The sequence below is a fragment of the Budorcas taxicolor genome, chromosome 7, assembly GCF_023091745.1.
Source record: "Budorcas taxicolor isolate Tak-1 chromosome 7, Takin1.1, whole genome shotgun sequence".
In the NCBI taxonomy this organism is placed as follows: Eukaryota; Metazoa; Chordata; class Mammalia; order Artiodactyla; family Bovidae; genus Budorcas; species Budorcas taxicolor.
This window is the reverse complement of record NC_068916.1, coordinates 65,177,658-65,202,580: the sequence shown is the minus strand read 5'-3', so window position 1 is coordinate 65,202,580 and position 24,923 is coordinate 65,177,658. Positions and strand designations below refer to the sequence as shown.

General features: G+C 44.6%; 1 protein-coding gene across 1 annotated transcript in view; it reads right to left on the bottom strand.

Moving 5' to 3' along the window:
- Positions 1-24,923, bottom strand: part of GALNT10 (polypeptide N-acetylgalactosaminyltransferase 10) — a 229,587-nt gene that overhangs the window by 122,128 nt on the left and 82,536 nt on the right. The window contains exons 2-3 of the mRNA XM_052643077.1: positions 3,629-3,731; positions 318-456 (exon numbers count right to left, since the gene is read on the bottom strand). Of these exons, the coding sequence (XP_052499037.1) occupies positions 318-456; positions 3,629-3,731 (242 nt within the window). The remainder of the gene's footprint in view (positions 1-317; positions 457-3,628; positions 3,732-24,923) is intronic.

The following is a 24,923-nucleotide window of genomic DNA, read 5'->3' as shown; positions in this document are numbered from 1 at the left end:
ACTGTTGTTGTACTTGTCTTGCAAAGTGATGTCTGGACTTCCGTGTGGGCCAGAGTCCAAAGAGGAAATACAGAGATCCTGGTTTCCACTGCATGAATAGAGGAAGGAGACCAACTCTTTAGGGGAGACAATATCGTCCCTTGGCCACACCAGCTCTAAATTCTAGGAGAATCTGGTTACAGGAACCTGTGCACAAAGGCCCTGGATAACAGAGGGAATCTCCTCCGGCAGTGCTTTATGGACCTGTTTCTTTAATCCTCAACGAGAGTCAAGGGCAAAAATCCTTAGTCCCAGAAGACGAGAGAAGTTACACTCACTTTGGGTGCCGAATGTCAGGGAGAGAGCGATTCAGGGAGATTTTATCGCTGACGTAAATGTTAAATCCATTTTCTCGGTACGCCTGGTCCACTCGCTCAGCATAGGTCAACGGGAAGGGCCTCCCTTGTTCTCCATCTCCTAGGAGCAAACAGCAAAATCAGGGTTGCCAATTAAATGCAGTGGGAAAGGGAAGAGGAAAAACGTGCTTAAATGACCAAGAAAAGACTTTATACTTGGTACAGAGTGTTTCTCCAGATTCTGCAGGGCTAAAGAGGGGAAGGGAATGAGGCTCAGCCACAGCTGTGTCATGCACCGCAGCTCTGTCCTCCTGTGACCTCCACAACAGGCTGTCAGGGTGGACACGCGAGCCTTCATTCTACCAAGAGAAAAGCCGGGACTTGGGACTTCCCTGGTGGTCCAGTGGTAAGGAGTCCGCCTGCCAGTGCAAGGGTCCCAGGTTTGATCCCTGGTCCAGGAGGATCCCACATGCCATGGGGTGACCGGACCTGCGTGCCACACTGCTGAAGCCAGCGTGCTCTAGAGCCAGGGCTCCACAGCAGGAAAAGCCACTGCAACGAGAAGCCCCCACACTGCAGCTGGAAGGTGGCCCCGACTTGCCACAGCTGGAGAGGGTCCAGTGTGGCAACAGAGAGCCAGTGCAGCCAAAAATTATAAGTAAATAAAACAATGCAATAAAAAAGAAAAACCAGGACTCAGAAAGGTTATAAAAGTAGGTCTCTGGGCTCCAATGCCCATGCTTCCCCCACCCTCTGCCAGGAGCCCCAAACATCCCTGACCCTGGAGTCTGCCCACCTGGTTGGAGGTCAGGTCACCTGCCTAGGAGCTGACCCACCTTGGGCCAGTCACACTAGCTCTAAGAACTGTAATTTGTTCCTGTCTGGTACCCACACCATCCTGAGAAAGTCAAACGAGAGGCTGCACACCCAAGAATTTTCAGTAAAGATAAACCCTATTAACCATGTGAGGAAATACTGTGATTCCTCTCCAGGCGACTTGAACTTTACATGTAAATCAAAATTGCCACAAATGATCAAAGATGCTTTGATTTTTTTTTAAAGCCAGCAAACTAATGACGATCTGCCTTGCCTAGGCCTGAAAGTGTGGCTCTTAGTTGGGGATCTGGGTGGATCCAGTGCCAGCTTTCCTTTCTCTGTACAAGCCATCTGGGGAAAGAGTCCCTGATGCTCCAGGAAATTACTCTCTGGGTTTCCGGGGTGCAGATGGCATGTGCTGATGTCCCCTAACCCCTGCAATAATAGACCAAGCACCTGCCATTGGCAACAGTGTGTAAGAAATGGTAATAGAATCAGCTAACTGAAAATCATCTCATCTGGAGCCCATGGCCTGAGCAACACCCTGTTTACTTTGCAAAATAAATGATGTCAACATCAGCATGATGAGAAGGTGCAAGTAGAGAGGTGGAGCCTGTGGCAGTGCCTTCTCTGATCCAGCCCGACGATGGAGAGGACTCTGCTGCCTGTAACTTGTATGGCTCTGGGATAAGACACTGCTGGCCAGTGCCTAGCATGATCACACAAGGGACACAAATGCCGCAGGCAGACAAAGAAGGGCAGAAGCATCTGTTTGGGCGGGGCGGGAAGCTCTGGTGGAGGGGGCAGTGCAGGAGAATGATTCCGAGTTCAGGCTCTGGAGCTGCATTGAGTAGAGTTTGAAGCCCAGCCCTGCTGCTCCTGGCTATCATCTTGGGAGAGCCTTCAGCTTTTCTTTGTCTTGGGTTTTTCCCTTAGTGTTCATTGGGATGAAAAGGTTCAGTGTGATGATTAAGGAGGGAATGCAGGGGAAGACAGAGAAGGCAATGGCAATCCACTCCAGTACTCTTGTCTGGAAAATCCCATGGACGGAGGAGCCTAGAAGGCTGCAGTCCATGGGGTCTCTGAGGGTCAGAAACGACTGAGGGACTTCACTTTCACTTTTCACTTTCCTGTATTGGAAAAGGAAATGGCAACCCACTCCAGTGTTCTTCCCTGGAGAATCCCAGAGACAGGGGAGCCTGGTGGGCTGCCGTCTATGGGGTCACACAGAGTCGGACATGACTGAAGCAACTTAGCAGCAGCAGCAGGGCAAGATGCCTGGCACACAGTGAGTGTTCAACCTGGGCTGGTTACTGTTATTCTTAATAATGTCACCACTGCTTACTCTTTTCTGGCTAGTTAACCCAATGTTCCAATAATTCTGGTATACATGCCTGGGAAATTAGCTCTTTTCAAATGTTTCCTTTCTTAAACTAAGCAGCATTCCAACCCTTCATTCTAAGTCACTGGCAGATGTGTCTTTGGATTTCCCTGACCACCAGTTACTATGTCAGCTCTATTCAGAGCTTCTTGTAATCTGGTTTTGTCACAGTGTAACATTTACAAAAAGAAAATCAATGGTGCTGGGTACCTCTGATATAACAATGAATAAAATACAAATCCCTTCTATTTCTTTCCAGTATTATAAAGCTATACTTTATCTGTCACCTTCACAACATTTACCCTTTGGTTATCAAAGTGGAAGCATGAGCCCTGAGGACAGAGGGGAAACCAAGGCTCCAGGAGTCTGGAATTCATCTGAGGGTCAGATGGCTGGTAGGTGGCGTCAGAGCTGCTCTCCTGGCTCCTAGCCAGGCCCTTTGGGGACGACTCTCCACATGATTTCTGTATATCTCACCCATTCCAGCTCTGCAGTGAAACAGGAGCTGTTCCAAAGGCTAACCAGGTGAAGAAAGCTTCAGCAGAAGCCCACTAGTTTCAGCCAACCTTGTGGCTGTGATGCTGGGGAGAGATCAAGTCAGCCCTCCAGACCTGGGTTTAAGTCTCAAGCTTGCCTCTATCTCACTGAATGTCTGCAGGTAAATTACCCCACCTCTCTGAGCTGCAGGTTCCTTCTCATCAAATGAGCTACAAAGGTTGGTTAGGGGTTTCATCAAGAAAATGTGCGAAGTGTGGATCGTGGGCCTTTTCGCTGTTGGTGTTTAGTAAACGTGGGTTCTTATTCTTACTGCTCTTCATTTTAGTGGTAACGAATCTTCCAGGAGGGAGACATTTTCTATCACCATAGAGGTTTCAGGGCAAAGGCCTGAAAGCAGTGGATCTGATGATGTGAATGGAGAAAGGGGTCAGCTAACAGGTGAAGGAGGGGAGAGGGCTGAGCCTGGGAACCAGGGGAAGGGATAATGGCAAACGGACAGGGAGTCAACAGGAGGTCTAGATGCCCCCATAAAACACACACACACACGCGTGCAAGCACTCTCCAGGGGACCCTCCCGTGGACGCCCTGCCCTTCGTACCTACACGCTGAGCATCCCTCTTGATGGCTTCTTTGTCGTGCCAGTCCTTCAGTTTCTGCCTATCTCCAAAGAAAAAGCTCTTCTTTGGTTGATTGTGTGAGCCCTTAAAAAAAGACAAAAACTATGAAAAAGAAGAAAAGGGAAAATAAGTTTAATAACAAAGAGACCCAGCAAGTACATGGCCTAAGGGATGATGTCTGCCACCAGTGGTTCATTTATTAATTCCCTCAGAACTCAGTTACTCCTGCCCACCTGTGCCAGCCAGGTGTGCATAGTTCAGAAAGAGGACACACAGTGCTCACCCTCCTGGAACTTACAAACCCGTGGGAGAGAAGGCAGATGGACAGATACTCCTTTTACAGAAGAGAGAAAGCGGTACGTATGACGCTGTCTAACAGAAATAGAATGTAAGCTGCCAAGATGAGCCACATATGTAACTCTACTCTTTTTAAACCAGGTGAAGTGAGTTGTGATAATGTATTCCATTTAGCTCCATATATGCCATCAAAAGCAGGGGTTGCCAAAACTGTGGCAAAACTGTCTTCCATAAAATTGGTCCCTGGTGCCAAAAAGGTTGGGGACCAGTCATCTAAAGTAAGATCATTTCAACAGGCAGTGGAAGCAAATGTTGAGGTTAAGTCTATGTTCCTTTTTGTGTGTGTACTGAGTCTTCAAAATCCAGTGTGTATGTCACACTTGTGGGCATCTCAGTTCAGCCTCCTTCCAAGTGCTTAAGAGCCACAGCTGCCTAGTGGCTCTGCACTGGATGAGGCAGAGGAAATGAACCTGGGGTGAGAGGTTCTGAAAAAGAGCTAGAGGACTTCACTTCCACCTGGGAGAACTGGGGAAGGGTTCACGGACACTGGGGCCTTTGGGCTGGATTTCAGATAAGCTGAAATGAGAGGCAGGCAGAGCGCACACCCTGGGCGGGTAGAGCATGGCAGAGTGGGCTGGGCTCAAGGAGCACAGGAGGAAGAGCTGGGTCACGGTCATCTCTGCAGTCCCAAAGAAGGCCTGGACCCAGAGACGGGGAGCATCTGGCAGATGTATGTGGAAGGTCTGAACAAGTGCTCGGACGACTGAAAGAAAACAGGAATACACAGAAGAGCAGCCCCCAGAGGCTGGAGTTGAAGACATTTATTATGTGTTCCAGGAGGGGAGTCTGTCCTGGTGGGCCTGTTAAGGAAGCAGTTTCCCAGAGGCTGCATTCCAGCATCTGGGGTTATCAAAAGGTGCCAGATGCTTTCCCACGCCAAGAGTCAGGCCCCAGGGCTCAGTAAGAGTCTTTCCAAGGTGACACTGCTCCACACTGCTGTTTGTATCTTCTATGTTCACCTAGATGAGAACAGCTTTCCCCATGACCTTGCCCTTAAAAAAACCCGCAGACCTGCTCATGCCACTGTGGCATGCAGGATCCACTAGTCCTATTTCCTGTATAATTACCTACGAAGGCCCTGAACGCATGGTGTGCTGGAACATTAGCACTAACAAGAAGCCACTGGAATGAAATCATCCTCATGCCTGTTTATTAAGTCTCTGGCTGATCCTCGCATTAGCACATTTTCCACAAGGGCTCAATATCCCTACAACAGCTCTAATGATGATAATCCTTGACATTTCCTCTTCTGAAGACCTCTCTGACTTGCAGGAAGAAAATTCTGAAAGTGGACATGCCGCATGTCATGGTCAGAGAGGGAAAGAAAACTGCAAAAACAAAGGTCACATGCCTGCAAACAACTCTCAGGGTCTTAGAAATCACAGGAGCTGAGTGGGAAGTTCCTTCCGGGGTTTCAACTGTATTGAGCCACATTTCTGCAGGAGACACCTCGGTGCTGCCTTGAGAAGGTGGAGACTGACAGTAAGAGCTTGACCCCTGCACTTCAGCCAGACCAGCAATGCATCTGTCTGTTTCTATACCGGGGTTCTCTGTGAGATTTCATTTCTAAAGGTCCTCTGCTAAAAACAAACTGACCATCAAATCTCCACACAAGCAAACACATCAACCCAAAAACTGATCTGGGGCCACTGCCCTATTTCACAAACAGGGAAACTAAGTCTTGGAATGGAACAGGGATATGCCCAAGTTAAGCACTCTACCTCTAGATGTCAGGACTGGTCAGTCAAGGGTTGGTTAGCAATCTTTCCTCCAGCCCTCCCTCCCAATTCCTTTTCCCTCTTCTGCTACCCAAAGACTGAGAACTTCATTGACTATGTTAGGTCACTGGTGGAACTAAAGAGGCTCTGCAAACCCAGGCTGTCTTAATGGGAGGAACCAATCTAAAGCGGTTCTTACAGTGTGAACCAGCAGCACTCACAGCAGTTGGGAACTCATCAGAAATGAGCCCCCTCTGGGAAGCAGCAGCAGAAACTGGGTGTGGGGCCCAGAGACTTGGGTTTTAACAAGTCCTCAAAGAGATTCTGATGCACGCTCCCATTTGAGAACTACTAGTCTAGAATTCAGGATGTCATAAGCCTGCCTGGTCTGTGCTGGTCAAACCATACCTGGGCGATTGTATCCTAGTGGAGCAGATATTCATCATCGAAGGTCACAAAAAAACCTTAGACGTGGTCACTGGCAAACACAATCTGGTGGTTTTTGAGGATTTTTTTTTAACTGCCAGTGTTGGGGGTGGGGGAAAATAGGGCTTCCCAGTGGGGCTCAGTGGTAAAGAATTTGCTTGCCAAAGTAGGAGACATGAGTATCATCTCTGGGTCGGGAAGATCCTCTGGAGGAAATGGCAACCCACTTCAGTATTCTTGCCTAGAAAATTCCATGGACACAGGAGCCTGGTGGGTGGGCTACAGTTCATGGGGTCACAAAGACTGTGATGTGACCTGGCTCTCATCTCTCATTTGTGTTATTTTCCTGGCCGCAGTGAGTTTGCAGTGGGCTACCACATACAGATATGCATGAGGAAGATAAGAAACTGTGTTCTATGAGACCTTGGAGATGAGAAGCCATGGGAAACACAGGAGAGTTTATCTTGTTCTATGAGGCCCTCAGGCTAGTGTGAGAGCCAAGGGCAGAAGTTATTGATTGCCTGAGGAGTTAGCTGAAAACACAGAAGGAATTCCAAAAGGTGGGCTGGTCTTAAGATGAAATAGGCCCACTTGGAAGAAGATGTTAGGGGAGGCCAGGAACAGGATGCCTGCTTGTTCATCAGGATGTGGAGAGGAGTCGAACACAGAGTTAGGGCTCAGTTCAGTCCAGTTGCTCAGTCGTGTCCAACTCTTCGTGACCCCAAGGACAGCAGCATGCCAGGCCTCCCTGTCCATCACCAACTCCCGAAGCTCATTCAAACTCATGTCCATAGAGTTCGATGATGCCATCCAGCCATCTCATCCTCTGTTGTCCCCTTCTTCTGCCTTCAATCTTTCTCAGTATCAGGGTCTTTTCCAATGAGTTAGTTTTTCGCATCAGGTGGCCAAAGTATTGGAGTTAGGGCTAGTGCTCCTCAAATTTTCCTGTGCAGTATAATCACATGAGTATCTTGTTAAACATGGATTCTGATACACGAGGTCTGGTCTGGGCCTGAGACTCTGCATTTCTAACAAGCTCCTAGGTGATGCTGCTGATCCCCGAAAAACATTTTGAGTAGCAAGGGTGAGGTGACCTTTGCAAAGACATTTCAGGAGCCTAAGATCCTGGAAAGGACACTGTCTCCTCTATCTGTTTGTGGACGTCTTCTGGTGTTTCTGGGAAGGGGGTACGGGCTGAATCTCACAGCTGTGACTGCACAGAGATCAACTCCCCTGAATCTCATTCTCAGAATGAACAGTGAACTGCAGAACTGACAGGGTACAGAATTAGGGTTCCAAAATTCTGGGAGCTTCATGCTTAACAGCTTCTACCACCTCACTGCCTTTGCCTTAATGATGCATGCCCCTCTGGAATGATCTCCAGAGATGGCCTTTTTTAGGTGGTCTCAGTTCTTAGATGATAAGTGACAGTCACTTAGTCATGTCTAACTCTTTGCAACCCCATGGACTGTAGCCTGCCAGGCTCTTCTGTCCATGGAATTCTCCAGGCAAGAATACTGGAGTGGGTTGCCATTCATTTCTCCAGCGGATCGTCCAGACTCAGGGATTGAACCTGGGACTCCTGAATTATAGGTGGATTTTTTGCTGGATGAGTCACCAGGGAAGCATTAGTTTTTACTTACTTCTTCACTAAACTAAGAGGACTTCGGAGCTTGCCAACATAGGGACTTTGGCAAGTTAAAAGTTACAAGGAGGTTCTCAAGTATCCAAGCTATGAAGCCTCTCAGAAACAGTAAGTCCACCTTTCTTCTATCTTATAGGTGGGAAAACTGAGGTCCAAAGAGACCAAACTACCCAACCAAGGGCACATAAGTAAGCCAGAGGATAAAAGCCATGTTCTTTGATTCCCACACTGGATTTTAGTGGAGAGAGCTTACAGTGTGGTCTTGGACAAGTTTCATTTTCCTACCTGGAAAATAAAGATACCACTACCTGCCCAAAAAGTACTTTCAAGTGAACCAAGAAAATCACAAACTGTGTATTGGAAGCATGCTCAGAATTTACACATAGAACGTGGGTAGGCTTCGGATTTTAAGGATCTACTATAAATTGACATCTGATCAAATCATCTTGATACAGGACTCAAATTTTACTATGAAAGTGAAAGAAAAGTGAAAGTGAAAGTTGCTCAGCCGTGTCCGACTCTTTGAAGACTCCATGGCATATAAAGTCCATGGAATTCTCCAGGCCACAATACTGGAGTGAGTAGCCTTTCGCTTCTCCAGGGGATCTTCCCAACCCAGGGATTAAACCCTGATTTCCTGCATTGCAGGTGGATTCTTTACCAGCTGAGCTACCAGGGAAGCCCAAGAATACTGGGGTGGGTAGCCTATCCCTTCTCCAGCAGATCTTCCCAACCCAGGAATTGAACCAGGGTGTCCTGCATTGCAGGCTGATTCTTTACCAGCTGAGCTACCAGGGAAGCACCCCCCGCCCTTTTTTTTTTTACTATACATGTTAAAAAGATTTCCCATAATAGGTTTAAGCTTTTGTCAAAGAAGGAGTTGGTTTTAATCCTAAAACCACTGAGTATTCACAGCCCAGGAGGCCCTTAGAATCTTATCCAGAAACCTTAATGAAAATTGTGAACAGAAGTCTCTGACATCCACCCATAGAAACCCCACAGATAGATCATCCCAAATATTGCTAAATATTTGTGCCAGACACTGTGGTAAGCACTGTGAACACAGGTGTAACAACACAGATCCCATGCAGGTGCTAATGGGCTTAGAGCCAGATCAGTTGCTCTCAAAGGACGGTTCTTTGGAGACCTGAGCCTTCATTATATATAAAATTTCCTGTACCCCACCCTGAACCTATGAAATCAAAGTATCTGAGCATAGGAGGCCAGGAAGCAATGGATCTTTAAACACATCTCCATGTAATTCACAGTAAAGGTGGAAAACCACTTGCCAAAATCCAGCTGTCTCACTCACAGTTATGAAACCTGAGGCTAAAAGAGTAGAACAGAGTTACCCCAAACCCCATAGTTTGCCAGCCCCAAAGATCAAACCAGATCTGGCTGTTCTCCCCATGGGTTAGACTGTGAACTCCCTGAAGGCAGGGGCATGTCTGTTTTGATTTGTCACTGTGTTTTCCTAGGTCAATACCTAGGCCCTCAGTAAGTATCAGGTGTATGAGCGCATGAGCGATTGCTCATCAATGGGGCAGGAAGTCTAGTTGGATGACTCAGAGCGTTCTGACTCCAGAGTTGGAAAAACCTAGGATTTACTCCCTGGGCAGATGGACCCCAGTTTCCTGGATTGGTTAATAGGGAAAACTATCAGAATAATGTGCAGGTTGTTGAGAGAATGAACTGAGCCCATCCACACAACACATCAAGCTCAGTATCTGGCATAAAGTTAGGCCCCCTCGGTAAAGGAGTGCAACTTTTAATAGGTTATTTCTGGAGAAAGTTTATGATCTGGTGTATGTGATGGCCATGTATGGGGGAGAAAGGACAGGGATGGGAATCTAATAATAAAACTGGGAGCCCTGCAGAGAAAACCTATTGAACACCTGAGCCAATTCAACTGGCTACTGCTGATAACAGGATTTAGAGAATTTCCTCATTAACAGGAGGTCATGTGCCCATGTGGAAACTCACTGTTCTTGAGGAAAGAAGAAAGTTCTTAGTTAATAGCAGCATTCTACAACAGAAACAAATGCCACAGACCTTTCGCGACCAGAAAAAACGCTAACAGTGTTTCTTAAAAGAGAGCGATTCTTATGAAATGCCATCACTTAATGTTATGCAAAAAGATAGTCTGGATTTCAGTCCAGAGGCAATTTTAATTCTACAGACCCACAGGTTTGTCTATAAAAGCTATGATTATTTTCCTTCAGCAACCATCTTCTGCTATTTTCCTTCCCCGCTATTTCTAGATGTCCTTTTACTACAGGAAGCAGAAGGGTTGGGAAGGAGCAGAGGGCAAGGACGGTGAGGGAGAGTGTGTGGAGGAGGCTGGCAGAATGATTGTGGAAATCACATTAAACAATAAATTGGAACTGGATTTTGACTGGCTGCTCTAAATAACTGCTTCTGGTAGTTGCGTGCTTTTACTTAACATTCCACTGAAAGAATCGATTAATGTTCAAACAGCCACACATACACACACACACAAATGGAATTTTAATCTTTTGTTTAATCACTACTTAGTGTGCCTGGCATCCTTTGGAGGGTGGGAAGAAAGGTGGTGAAGTGAGCCAAGTGTATCCTGCCCAGGGAGAAAGGTCTGTTAAAGCACATACTCTAATCCTGACCCTGCAGACTTGGCAACTTCTGCTCAGAGAGGACGCTCATGTCTCTGGCCCAGCTGGTTGGTGTCTTCAAAACAATGGAAAAAGAGTTGTGTGCTCAAAAACAGCAATGCTGAAAGGAAAACTGAGTAGGGCATCTGCTTCATCCAGGGTCTGAGGACTACAAAGGATTAGATTCTGCTGCAAATTTTAGGAGAGTTTCCCTGCTTGCAACCTCCTTCTCAAATAACCCTACAAAGGCGCCGAAACAATTTTGCTTTGAGGCTTAAACGGCTCTATATAATTCCAAACATTTGTTTATCTGCTAAGTAGATTATTCTAGTAACCTTCACACACACACACACACACACACACACAGCAGAGCATTGTCTTCAAGGATGCTTTCAAGGTTATCCTTCAAAGAGGGCCAGGTAGGACTGCATTTATCCAACAGCATAAAGTGATTCTAAGCAAGGGAGTTTGGATAACTGGATAAATGTACTTTCTTCATGAGTCTTGAGGACATAAGGTGAATTGTTTTTATTTCTTCATTCATCTCATAAAAGAGGATGACTCCACCGAAGAATTAAGGACCTACTTATTTAACTTATATGCAGAGTACATCATGAGAAATGCTGGGCTGGAAGAAGCACAAGCTGGAATCAAGATTGCTGGGAGAAATATCAATAACCTCAGATAAGCAGATGACACCACCTTATGGCAGAAAGTGAAGAGGAACTAAAAAGCCTCTTGATGAAAGTGAAATTAGAGAGGGAAAAGTTGGCTTAGGGCTCAACATTCAGAAAACTAAGATCATGGCATCTGGTCCCATCACTTCATGGCAAATAGATGGGGAAACAGTGGAAACAGTGTCAGACTTTATTTTTTTGGGCTCCAAAATCACTGCAGATGGTGACTGCAGCCATGAAATTAAAAGACGCTTACTCCTTGGAAGAAAAGTTATGACCAATCTAGACAGCATATTCAAAAGCAGAGACATTACTCTGCCAAGAAAGGTCCATCTAGTCAAGGCTCTGGTTTTTCAAGTGGTCATGCATGGATGTGGAAGTTGGACTGTGAAGAAAGCTGAGCGCTGAAGAATTGATGCTTTTGAACTGTGGTGTTGGAGAAGACTCTTGAGAATCCCTTTGACTGCAAGGAGATCCAACCAGTCCATCCTAAGGGAGACCAGCCCTGGGTGTTCTTTGGAGGGAATGATGCTAAAGCTGAAGCTCCAGTACTCTGGCCACCTCATGCGAAGAGCTGACTCATTTGAAAAGACCTTGATGCTGGGAGGGATTGTGGGCAGGAGGAAAAGGGGACGACAGAGGATGAGATGGCTGGATGGCATCACTGACTCGATGGACGTGAGTTTGAGTGAACTCCAGGAGTTGGTAATGGACAGGGAGGCCTGACGTGCTGTGATTCATGGGGTCGCAAAGAGTCGGACACGACTGAGCGACTGAACTGAACTGATGTCCAAAGAATTGTGGGGGAAATAAAGAGAAATAGAATCATTCTTCGCCTCAACAAATAGGATGAATATAAGAAAGAAAAAAGCACACAACCCTGTCATGTGAGTGCCCTCGAAGTTGTACAGATGAATTCTATAGGTATTTACAAGAGCCAAAAGTTAAATTCTATCTAAGACCATCAGGGAAAAATTCCTGCAAAAATTGAAAGTTGCCTAATAGGATGGGTAAGATCCTGACTGGTAGCAGTGGGAGGACAGAGTCCAGCTGGAAGGGAAGGATGTGCAGAGATAGAGGTTAGAAAGCAAGGGGTCTGTTTCCTTAATGGCAAGGACCCTGATTTGGCTGGTGGGAGTGATATGAGAGTCAGGAAAAAAGAGAGTCAGAGTTAGGGTTAGTCTGGACCAGGACCTGAGGGCCTTACATTTGAGCTGTTTGGCAGATGGGAGCCACAAAAGGTCTTTGAACAAGGAAGAATAATAAAATATGCTACTACCTATCCACCTGTTAATCTCAGAATCCCTCTCTACCTGGAAGAAATGCATAGAGAAAGATGATTTTGTTTTCAGAGGAAATGTACCCTCACTGTAGGCTGAGGACCACTCTTGGACATTCCACAAGACAGACTGAAATGAGCTGACCTAGCCCCAGCCCTTACCTAGTAGCCGCTGCTCTGAGAAAATCTACCTTTCACTACAACCAGGACCAGGAAGTATGAGAAAGCAATCACCCCTAAAGGGTGCTGTTTATGAATGGATGGAGACACTATAACCCAGCAACCACGAGATCAAGTTGGCCATGTCAGGCGATCCTGCTGTTCCACCCAGTAATCGGGTGTGTCAATTTTCCTGGCCCCAAAAACCCTGTGGTCATAACACCAGGATGTCAGAATCTGAAATCTGGATGAGGCCCCATTCCCAAGAGGGCAAGGTCATTCACAAACAGGAACCATGGAGTTTAAAAGGCTGATCCTGTACTCCCAAAGGCAGAAGCATTCCACCCGTCTAATTCACCCTTTTGTTTTGTACTGATGCCTCTAGAAAAGGTCATTTGCTATGGAGGGTGTGAAAGCTCATTAAAGGACTTTTTAAATAGCAGAGAGAAAAGAGCCAAGATACTTCATAATATCTATTATCGAAAGGGCACATGGAACCTTCAGTAACTTTTCTCTTTCATTCTAAAAGAAAAATTGCACCTTGTATCATATTCTTCAGAGGAAGTTTCCAAAGGGTTAATGGCTGGGAAAACAAACAACAACACTGATAATTTGATAATATTCGTTTGGGTCTCTCACCCATCCACCCATCCATTTACTTCAATGTTTGATGAATATAAGCACATACCAGGCTCTGTACTATATATAAAGAATACATTTGTGAGCAAGACAGATAAGGGCCCTGCTCTCATAGAACTTACAGTAGTGTGTAGGGCCGCAGGGAATACAGACTTTAATCCACAACCACAAAAAAATTTAAATAGCTACAGTGGCCTGTGCAGAAAAGAAGGATATATGGTACAAAGAGAGCCCATTTCTTTCAGATCAGATAAGCAAGGTCTTATCCAGACTGCAAAGTCAGGAAAGGCTTCCCTGAGGAAACGAATGGAGTATAAGCAGGATTAACTCAGCAGAGAGAAGAGAACAGAGCTTTTCAGACAGTGGATGTGCAGAGACCCTGTGGCCGGGCAAATATGAAACACAGGAGGGACTAAAAGAAGAGCAGGGGATGTGTTGCACAGAGAAAGAGTGGAAGCCTGGTGGGGATGAGAGGTAGGCAGGAAGGAGAATTCTGTCTTCCCCAGAAGCATTTGGAAATTAAGTATTTTACAGAAGGAGGCGGCAAGATCAGGGTGCATTTGGAAAGCCCTCTAGCAGCCAAGGCGGAGGGTGGCACCCAGGGAGGAGACTGTCATCACACTGGTATAGGCAGAGATGCTGCCAGCTTAGGCAGGAATGTAGAAGCAGGGATGGACATATGTATTTTTTTAAAAAAAGAGTCATGAAGGTCCTGCAAGTCTGTAGTGAAGAAATGTAGCCTAAAGACTTGGACACTTGGGTGATGAGTTCACCTTGAAGGTCCATAGGCCCACGATACCATAAATATAGGTAGGGCTGAGCTGGGGTCTTGAGTCCAGATCTCCCCTCACCTAGCCTGGTGTCTGCTTCATCACATGTTATTTTCAAGTTTTAATCCTGTTCATAGACAGAAAGTCAGAAAATTAGACCTAATGGAACTGTATCATATATATATTGTATCATATATATATCATACATATATATATATGATACTATATATATATATAAAAAACTTAAAGCCTCGGGAATTCAGTGACATGTGGTCCCAAAGAAAGAAAGAAATCCTAACTGGGTAGGCTGACCATCTTCCTGACCCCCTCCTCAACAAGCCTATTCCCTGGATGGTGTCCCCTGGGGTCCAGTTCTCTCTGGCCTCTGATACTGTGAGCACAGTGGTGCTGAGCGAACCTACTCTGGGGAGATAAGAATTTTCATTACCTCAGAAGGCACCAAGATGACTTCAATCAGAGAAAAAGTCATTGGTTTTAAAACTGTAAGAGAAATTGCCTAAATTGGGCTTTTAAGAGGCGGTTTGTCTTTATATGCTACGGACAATTGTCAAGGGTGATTCTGATTTTATGTTAATTCCACCTTAAGTGATGAGCTTATTAAAACCTAACCCTTTTCTGACTTAAAACTCAACATTCAAAAAATTAAGATCATGGCATCTGGTCCCATCACTTCATGGCAAATAGATGGGGAAACAATGGAAACAGTGACAGAATATTTTGGGGGGCTCCAAAATCACTGCATATGGTGACTGCAGCCATGAAATTAAAAGACACTTGCTCCTTGGAAGAAAAACAATGATAAACCTAGACAGCATATTAAAAAGCAGAGGCATTACCAACAAAGGTCCATCTAGTCAAAGCTATGGTTTTTCCAGTAGTCATGTATGGATATGAGAATCGGACCACAAAGAAAGCTAAGCACTAAAGAATTGATGCTTTTGAACTGTGGTGTTAGAGAAGACTCTTGAGAGTCCCTTGGGCTGCAAGGAGATCAAACCAGTCTATCCTAAAGGAAATCAGTCCTGAATATTCATTGGAAGGACTGGTGCTGAAGTTGAAGCTCCAATACTTTGGCCATCTGATGTGAAGAACTGACTTATTGGGAAAGACCATGATGCTGGGAAAGATTGAAGGCTGGAGGAGAAGGGGACAACAGGGGATAAGATGGTTGGATGGCATCACCGACTCCAAGGACATGAGTCTGAGCAAGCTCCAGGAGTTGGTAATGGACAGGGAGGCCTGGCATGCTGCAGTCTATGGGGTCACAAAGAGTCGGACACAACTGAGTGACTGAACTGAACCCTTTCGAAAGATGAGACTTTACTGTATTATTATTGTCATTACATCCACTTTGTAGATGGCAAAACTGAGGCTTGGAAAGGAAAAACGATATGAAAAGTGTTGTGCAAACTGCCAATCACCCCATGTATGTCATTATCGCAGCTAATAGTTCCTACTACACACTGGCCTGCTGCTTCCTGCATCCTTGAGCTTGAAAAGATGCAGGGAGGATGGTCGGCTCTCAGGAAAGCACAATGTACACAAAGTGAATCATCTTTCTGCACCCTGTTCACCAGGGGTCTTGAACAACCACAGTCAGCCCTTTAAAAAGTGCTCTTTTTAGAGGCTCGGTGAGTAGAGCATAAGAGGGGGTCATTATTACATTGCTCTGCAGAGTGTATGGAGATGGGTGAGGAGAAAGGAAGGCAAAATTGGTAAACTGAACAGAAGGCAAGTTCTAACCCTTTCAGGGATTGAAAAATGGCTGCAAACACATTCCCCTTAGCCGGGGAATTAGGGCTGAGTCCCCAAGTAAAACAATGTTGTTTAGTCGCTAAGTTGTATCCAACTCTTTGAGACACCATGGACTACAGCAGCCAGGTTTCCCTGTCCTCTGTCTCCCAGAGTTTGCTCAGATTCATGTACATTGTTTCAATGATGCCATCCAATCATCTCATCCTCTGTCGCCCCCTTCTCCTGCCTGCCCTCAATCTTTCCCAGTAATAGAATAGCTGCTCTATTAATAGTAACATTAATCATCATCATCTCCTACCTTTTAAAGACAGCAAAACAAAGTCTATAAAAGAACTTGCTTTGGAGTGCTTTGGAGTCAGAAACACGGAGGCCTGTGTCACGGTTCTACATTTACTAGCTGTGCGACCTTAGGCATATTACATTGTTTTTCCAAGCTGCAGCTCCTCGACTGTAAAATGCAAGATATTAACAGCATCTATCGTAAAGGTTATTGTGAGAAGTAAAGCTCTTGGCGGTGTTTGGTATTTAGGAAGCACTAAAAATCATAGCTACCATTATTAGTTATTATTTGGATAGCACTTTTGCAATTTATAAAGCGTTTTTACATATATCATCCCATTTCTTCCTCATAATTACACTAGGATGAAGGCATACTTTTCCTTATGGTTCCCAGACTCCGAGAATCCTTCTCAACACAGTGCTCCAAGTGGCCCTTATGAGTCAACCAGTGTTGGCCAAAGGACAGGACCCATCCACCATGCCTCGTGTAAGCTGGAAGAGTGAATTCCCAAGTACACTTGGTAGGCTGTAGTCTGATGGGTGATTTCTTCAGGTTCTCTTGCTGTTTCCTGCTTGCTATTTGCTCTCTTGCTGCTTGAAGCAGAGAAGCAGAAGATGACCAATGGCTGTCCTTTCCTCTGGCACTGCCCTCCTTTCACCCACAATTGCTAGGGCCTTCCCCTGTGCCATTCCTCAGTCACGCATACTCTAACTGCTGAGTGGGAGGTGAGATGCTGCCTCCACTGATGGTCCATTGGACCTGGTAACCCTCTCTTTGTCATGGCACACGGATGGGCCCTGAGATTGGCTTGGGTACTTAGAGGATAGGAAGCTTTCTTCCTCCATACAGATGACTACAGTTATTAGAAAATTCCTTCTGGCTCCCCAAATTCTTTGGGCTCCTTCCTGGCCCATAAGGAGAGTCTCTGACTGGGCCATGATCCTGGCCTCCTCTATCTGACATCCTGAAACCTCTGAACTCCTGGTCTTCTCCGTTTCTCTTTGAGGAATCCTTTGTGGGATTTAAGCCACAAAGTACTCTGAAACTTCCAGAGCAGTAACCCCACCTCCGCTACCCCCATCCTACTCTCACTCTGGCATCCTTGTTCTTGGACAAGGATCTCTTACTCAAACAGTGCCCCAGGGAGGGTACATGAGGTATAACCACAATGGGACAAAGGTTACTTTTCTCAGAACACACCACTCTGCTATGAAATTAGCCTCTCCTACAGAAATGGACCCAAACCCTCAGGCAAACATTCCGTTACCTCCCTGACTAGCTCCGAATCCCTGCGTGGATTCCTATAGCTCCTTATCTCCCTTTTGTGATTTCACATTCATTCAGGTGCTTATGTCATTATTGCCTATCTTTCCTCAAACTGTGGGGTCTGTGAGCATAGGAGATAGCAATTTTTGTTGACTGAATGAATGAGAAGACATCTTTTGCTTTATCTTTTCTAGATGAAGGAAGGTTATTCATGCTTAGACATGTCTAATACAGTTGTGTGTGTGCTCAAGTATTGTCTGATTCTTTGCAACCTCTGGACTGTAGCCCACCAGACTCTTCTGTCCATGGAATTGTCCAGGCAAACATACTGGAGTGGGTTGCCACTTCCTCCTCCAGGAACTAATATATTTCTAAAGACTTAATACCATAAGGGGTTCTGAGGGTTAAGTTTATCCTCTGACTAAATGGCATTTCAACCCCAAAGAAAGGCAATGCCAAAGAATGCTCAAACTACCGCACAATTGCACTCATCTCACACGCAAGTAAAGTAATGCTCAAAATTCTCCATGCCATGCTTCAGCAATACATGAACTGTGAACTTCCAGATGTTCAAGCTGGTTTTAGAAAAGGCAGAGGAACCAGAGATCAAATTGCCAACATCCGCTGGATCATAGAAAAAGCAAGAGAGTGTCAGAAAAACATCTATTTTTGCTTTATTGACTATGCCAAAGCCTTTGACTGTGTGGATCACAATAAACTGTGGAAAATTCTGAAAGAGATGGGAACACCAGACCACCTGATCTGCCTCTTGAGAAACCTGTATGAAGGTCAGGAAGCAACAGTTAGAACTCAACATGGAACAACAGACTGGTTCCAAATACGAAAAGGAGTACATCAAGGCTGTATATTGTCACCCTGCTTATTTAACTTCCATGCAGAGTACATTATGAGAAATGCTGGGCTGGAAGAAGCACAAGCTGGAATCAAGATTGCCAGCAGAAATATCAATAACCTCAGATATGCAGATGACACCACCCTTATGGCAGAAAATGAAGAGGAACTAAAAAGCCTCTTGATGAAAGTGAAAGACGAGAGTGAACAAGTTGGCTTCAGGCTCAACATTCAGAAAACGAAGATCATGGCATCCGGTCCCATCATTTCATGGGAAATAGATGGGGAAACAGTGAAAACAGTGTCAGACTTTATTTTTTTTTGGCTCCAAAATCACTGCAGATGGTGACTGCAGCCAGGAAATTAAAAGACGCTTACTCCTTGGAAGGAAAGTTATGACCAACCTAGATAGCATATTCAAAAGCAGAGACATTACTTTGCCGGCTAAGGTCCGTCTAGTCAAGGCTGTGTGGTTTTTCAAGCGGTCATGTATGGATGTGGAAGTTGGACTGTGAAGAAAGCTGAGTGCCAAAGACTTGATGCTTTTGAACTATGGTGTTGGAGAAGACTCTTGAGAGTCCCTTGGACTGCAAGGAGATCCAACCAGTCCATTCTGAAGGAAATCAGTCCTGGGTGTTCATTGGAAGGAATGATGCTAAAGCTGAAGCTCCAGTACTTTGGCCACCTCATGCGAAGAATTGACTCATTGGAAAAGACCTTGATGCTGGGAGGGATTGGGGGCAGGAGGAGAAGGGGATGACAGAGGATGAGATGGCTGGATGGCATCACCGACTCAATGGACATGAGTTTGAGTGAACTCCGGGAGTTGGTGATGGACAGGGAGGCCTGGTGTGCTGCGATTCATGGGGTCCCAAAGAGTCGGACACGACTGAGCGACTGAACTGAAATGGCTTCAGGTCAACCTGAAAGTGAAAGTTAAGTCGCTCAGTCATGTCCGTGTCCGATTCTCTGCGACCCCATGGTCTGCAGCCCACCAGGCTCCTCCCTCCATGTGATTCTCCAAGCAAGAGTACTGGAGTGGGTTGCCATTTCCTTCTCCAGGGGATCTTCCCGACCCAGGGATCGAACCCAGGTCTCCCGCATTCCAGGCAGACGCTTTAACCTCTGAGCCAGAGAGCTGGCTCACCTGATCCTAAAACAATTTGTAAAAGATGCAACCAACTTTGAACTCTTCCATCTCTTCTCTCTCTTCATTTTGTGAAATGAAATTTATGTTTTATAGCAAGACAAGAAAAATTTAAAGATAAAAAATCTTCTCTGCCCTTCGGCCTCCCCTTTCCCACACTGCACACTGTGTATCCGGATCATGCGTGGACCAACGTCCCCCCACCCCTACCCCCCGACTTGGGCAGGAATACCTGCTCAGCCATAAACAACAACATCCTCCCAGCATTAGTAAGACAACTCCTTAAAAGATAACATTCTTTCTTCATCTTGCAAGGGGTCACATGATTTACCAGGATGCTGCTGAGATCCGGATTATGTAAACTGTCAATGTACACCCTTCAGTTTAAAAAAAACTTATATAACTCTGCCTTGATTTCTAACTGGCAGAATAGTTCTCAGAGCTTTCTGAGATGCTCTTTCCAGGTTATAATCCTCAGATTTGGCTGGAATAAAATTTTCCAGTTCTTTCTTAGATCGACTAATTCTTTGTTGACAATTTTCAGATTATTTCCTTTCTGGATTCCTAACCTTTAGGTTGTGGCAGAAACTGCTGTATATCCCCCAGCAGCTGTTCCCTTTCTCTTCCACTGTGACAGAAATTTCAGCTGATATGATTGCTCAGGATAAGATGATATTTTCCAGACATCCTTGTGCTAAGTGTGACCCGACTGGGTTCTACCCAGTGAGATGTGAGCGCAGGTGCTGTGCAGTCATTCATGGAATCCACCTGAAGAAATCACTAGTGGGTACCTTTTTCCTCTTTATTCTTTTGCCGTGCTATCTAGAATGCAAACACCATCATATAGGATCATGAGATGGAGGCCCACGGCCTAGGGATGATGAAGCTATTTGTGGGGAAAAAGCCTACGTTCCTGAGGGTTTTATGGAGCAGAACTGCCAAACCAGCCTTGGAATGTAAACCTCCAGACTTATAAGTGAGAGTAAAAAACTTCATTCAAATCTAATCTTAAATGACATACACTTCTTCTCTTGAGACCTGAACTCTCCTGAGAAGTAACTGTGTGTGGTGGAGAGGGCCATGAAGGAGGGTCTGGAAGACCCAGGTTGCAGACCCCCAACTCTGCACAGTGAGACAGCAGGCAGGTCCCTTGTCTTTTAGGTCTCCATTCTTTGACAGTATCTGTCCATGACATGATTATCTATACTAAAAAATTCCTGAGGAATCTATAAAAGCATTAACAGAACTAGGGAGTTAAGCAATGTCAAAGGATACAATGAAAGTCAATTGTATTGCTAAGTATCAGCAATGAAAAAGAAATGGAAATAAAAATATCATTTACAAAGGCATCAAAATATTAAATACTTAAGGGATAAATTTAACAAAGCTATGCAAGACCTTGTCACTGAAAACTATAAAACAATGCTGAGAGAAATCAAGTGTTAGTTGCTCAGTCATGTTCGACTCTTTGCGACCCCATGGACTACAGCCTGCCAGGCTCCTCTGTCCATGGGAATTCTCCAGGCAAGAATACTGAAGTGGGTAGTCATTCCCTTCTTCAGGGGATCGTCCCAACCCAGGGATCAAACCTGGGTCTCCTACATTGCAGGCAGATTCTTTACTGGCTGAGCTACCAGGGAAGCCCCAAGAAATCAAAGATCTAAACAAATAGAGAGATACATCATGTTTATGGATTAGAAGACTTGATATTGCTAATGTGTCAGTCATCTCAAAATTGATCTAGGGACTCAATGCAATCTTTGTAAAACTGACATGCAAAGGACAGACCTAGAAGAATAGCCAAAAACAATTTAGAAAAAAAGGAACAGGGACTTTCCTGGTGGTCCAGTGGTTCAGACTCTGAGCTGCCAATGCAGGGGGGTGCAGGTTTGATAACTGGTTGGGGAACTAAGATCCCACATGCTCCATGGCACAGCCAAAAGATTAAAAAATAAAAAAAGGAACAGTGTTGGAGAATTTAGTATGTCCTAATTGCAACGGCTACAGTGACCAAGAGAGTGTGATTCTAGAGTAAGGAAAGACACAATCAATGGGAATGGAGTGGAGAGTGCAGACAGCTGACTGTGAGCAAAAGTGCTAAGGAAATTCAACAGGGAAAATATTATCTTATCAACAAACAGTGGCAAAAATCAGATATCCAAGTGCCAAAAATTAAACCTCAACTCTTACTTCACAGTATCCACAAAAATCAACTCAAAATGGATAACAGGCCTAAATATAACAGCCGAATTACAAGATTTGTAGATGAAAATATGTGAGCAAATTTTAGTGACCTAAGTTTAGGCAAGGGAAAGCTTTATTAAATAGGATACAAACAGTGTCAAAGATGGATAAATTGAAATTCATTACAATTAAAAGTCTTTATTCTTCAAAGAGCAAACCATGGACTGGGAGAATACACTTGCAAAACAGGCATTTAATACAGGAGTTATATTCAGAATGAATAACAGACTCTTAGAGCTCAAAATCATTAGTTATTAGGGAAATGCAAATCAAAACCACAAGGAGATATCATTTTACAACTACCAAGAGAGCTATAATTTTAAAAAATGGAAGATTAGTTTTGACAAAGAAACTAGAACTCTCATGCATTGCTAGAGGGAACCTAAGATTGTGCAGCCTCTGTGGAAAAGTTTGGTGATTTTCTCAAAAATGAAAACACATAAGTATCATATGACCTAGCAATTCCAGTCCTAGGTATGTATCCAAAAGAACTGAAAGCAGGGACTCAAACAGATAATTGTTATGAAATATTCATAGCAGCATTGTTCACCACACTCATAAAGTAGAAATATGTCAAGTTTTCATCAACAGATAAAGGGACGCACATTATATGATACCACTGACATGAGGTACCAACTAAAAATTGCTACTTGCCATCTGCCTCTACAAGGATGAAGTCAATAGCCATTGCGGCCACTGACCTTCAACACATCCTGAAAGGAGGTCAAGGTAGTGATCAGGAGATCATGAGGTACTCTGTGCTCTAGGAAAAACTGGCAGAAGGGGGGCAGTTAAATAGTTAACAGAAAACAGTTAAATATTTTCAGAAGATTTTACAAGCCTAATTCTTGTATCTCTTCATATCTAGAAAAGCACTAAAATCATTAACAGTGACATCTGTTCCACTTCAGTAGATTAGCAGAAACTTTCTGCAAAAATGTGTGCTTGATTGCACGTTCTCCCCCTTCACCAAAATCCCATATATGCTGCCCTTTCCCCCTACTTCTTCGGAGCAGTTTCTTAGAGCTATCTGAGATGCTGTCTCCCAGTCTATAGTCCTCTTTTTGCCCCAGATAAAACTTGACTCACAACTCTGATGTTGTGCATTTCTTAGAACAGGCATTTAGAATAGGCAAACTCACAGAGACAGAATGCAGAAGAGAGGTAATGTGCCACTCCGGGGCGGCGAGGGGGGAAGTGTTGTTCTTGTATAAATGGAGTTATTGTTGGGGATGATGAAAAGTTTTGGGTGTAGCAGTAATGGTTATACAGCACCGTGAATGTATTTAATGTCACTGAATTGTACCTTTATAAATGGTTAAAATGATAACTATTATGTTATGTATTATCACAATAAGAAAAAATTACATCTCCTTCCTCCCTGCATCCCTGCCCTGACTCCCCCCAAAAAAGTAATCCTTCCAATTTCCAATCCTTACATATTCTAATGCTCTCTTGGAGATACATTAGATGTATATTAGCATATTAAAGATGCTATGAAGACTCACAAACAAGAAAGCTATCTGTTTAACTCAGCATTTCACAAATGTATGTGATGAGAAGTCCTCCCCTCACTCCCCGCCCCACAGCTAGAAAACGATCAATACCCTTGGGAACTCACGGACCTCAGTTTGAAATGCTATGCTCATAATGACAGGGTTTATGAGGTAAAACACAACAGGGTTCCTCCCTTCTGCAATCGTTTTCTGGGTTTTTCTTTAAAGCATGTAGACATGGAACAACTGCAAAAGATTTCAAGTTGACATGCTTATTCGGAAGGAAGGAAATAAAAGTCTATGATAATATCAGATTCTGCTAAAAGAAAGCTTCAGTCAACTGCTGAAGCATCTACCATCCATCTGTTTTCTCATCCATCCATTCATCTAATAATCATTTATTGTGCAACTACTATTTGTTGGCCTTAGGATAGGTGCTTCAGGGAATATCATAAAAGACATGGCTTTTGTCTATGTCAAAGGCCAGATTTGAAATCATTTAATTCTAAAAATTGCTGCTGCCATTTGGGAAAAGAATTGTTCTCCCCAAATAATTGTTCTGGGAGCAGTTTTGCAGAGAGCACTGGGGCTAGGCACTGAAAGATGAATACAAATATGGGCTGGTGAAGGTGAAAAGGTTGCCCAGAAATCTTTTGTCTTCTATCCATATAAAGACTGCAGACTGTTTTAGAAGTCTAGCTTCTTATAATTCTGGTTAATGGACCACTTTACATTTTCCAAATGATCTTTCATATATAAACTTCTCCAAGAGCCTTTGTTTAGCTTGAGAAACAATGGATCTGAAGTTCGGAGGGGGGCTCTTGTTGCTTTCATCTAGAAAATTTAGAAAGGCTTCTCAGGATGACTGTGGTATAGACTGAAAAAGTGGCTCCAGTTCTCCACCCCTCCTTGTGTCCACACCCTCTGCGATGGGATCCTCTGGCTCCTCCATCAAGAAATGGAGTCTGTTTCCCCAACTTGTGAATCTGGGAAGTCTTGGAGACTTGCTTTGAACTAAAGAAGGAGGCAGAAGTGACTGTGCCGGTTTTGAGTCTAAACTTCTAAGACCTGAGCTCTCCCCCTCTTTTTGTTCCCCTGTCTCCTCTCAGGGAATGGGGCCAGGCTAGTATGCTAGAAGGAGGTGAGGGGCAGGTGGAAGAAGAAATATGTGAAGAATATCGAGGTTATACAGGACTAGCTGCCAGCCAGCCAACCCTGAAAGTTATGAGTCCAGTCAAGGCCAGCAGAGCTACCCAGCGCACCGCCCCCCCCCCCCCCCATGGCTGATCAGAGTTGCAAGAGAGAGCCCAGCTGAGGCCAGAGAAACCACCCAGCTGACCTGTAGACCTATAAGCAGTAATGCATGATGTTGCCTGAAGTCACTGAGCTTTGGGGTAATTTGTTATGCAGTATTGTTTGGGGTCACAGAGAAGAGACAAAATTACTTTAGAGAGGATTCAGAAGATTCAGTTCAGTTCTGTGTTTGCATCCAAAGGTGCCAAAGGGAAATAGAATTGTTGGAATCCTGCCACTTTTTTTTTTGGCCACTCCACATGGCATGTGGGATCTTAATTCTCTGACCAGGGATCAAACCCATGCCCCCTGAAATGGAAGCACAGAGTCTTAACCAACTGATCATCAGAGAAGTACCCACTTTACTTTTAAATTTTTTATTTGCTCTTTATTTTGGGGGTGCACTGTGGAAACAGTGTCAGACTTTATTTTTGGGGGCTCCAAAATCACTGCAGATGGTGACTGCAGCCATGAAATTAAAAGACGCTTACTCCTTGGAAGAAAAGTTATGACCAACCTAGATAGCATATTGAAAAGCAGAGACATTACTTTGCCGACTAAGGTCCGGCTAGTCAAGGCTATGGTTTTTCCTGTGGTCATGTATGGATGTAAGAGTTGGACTGTG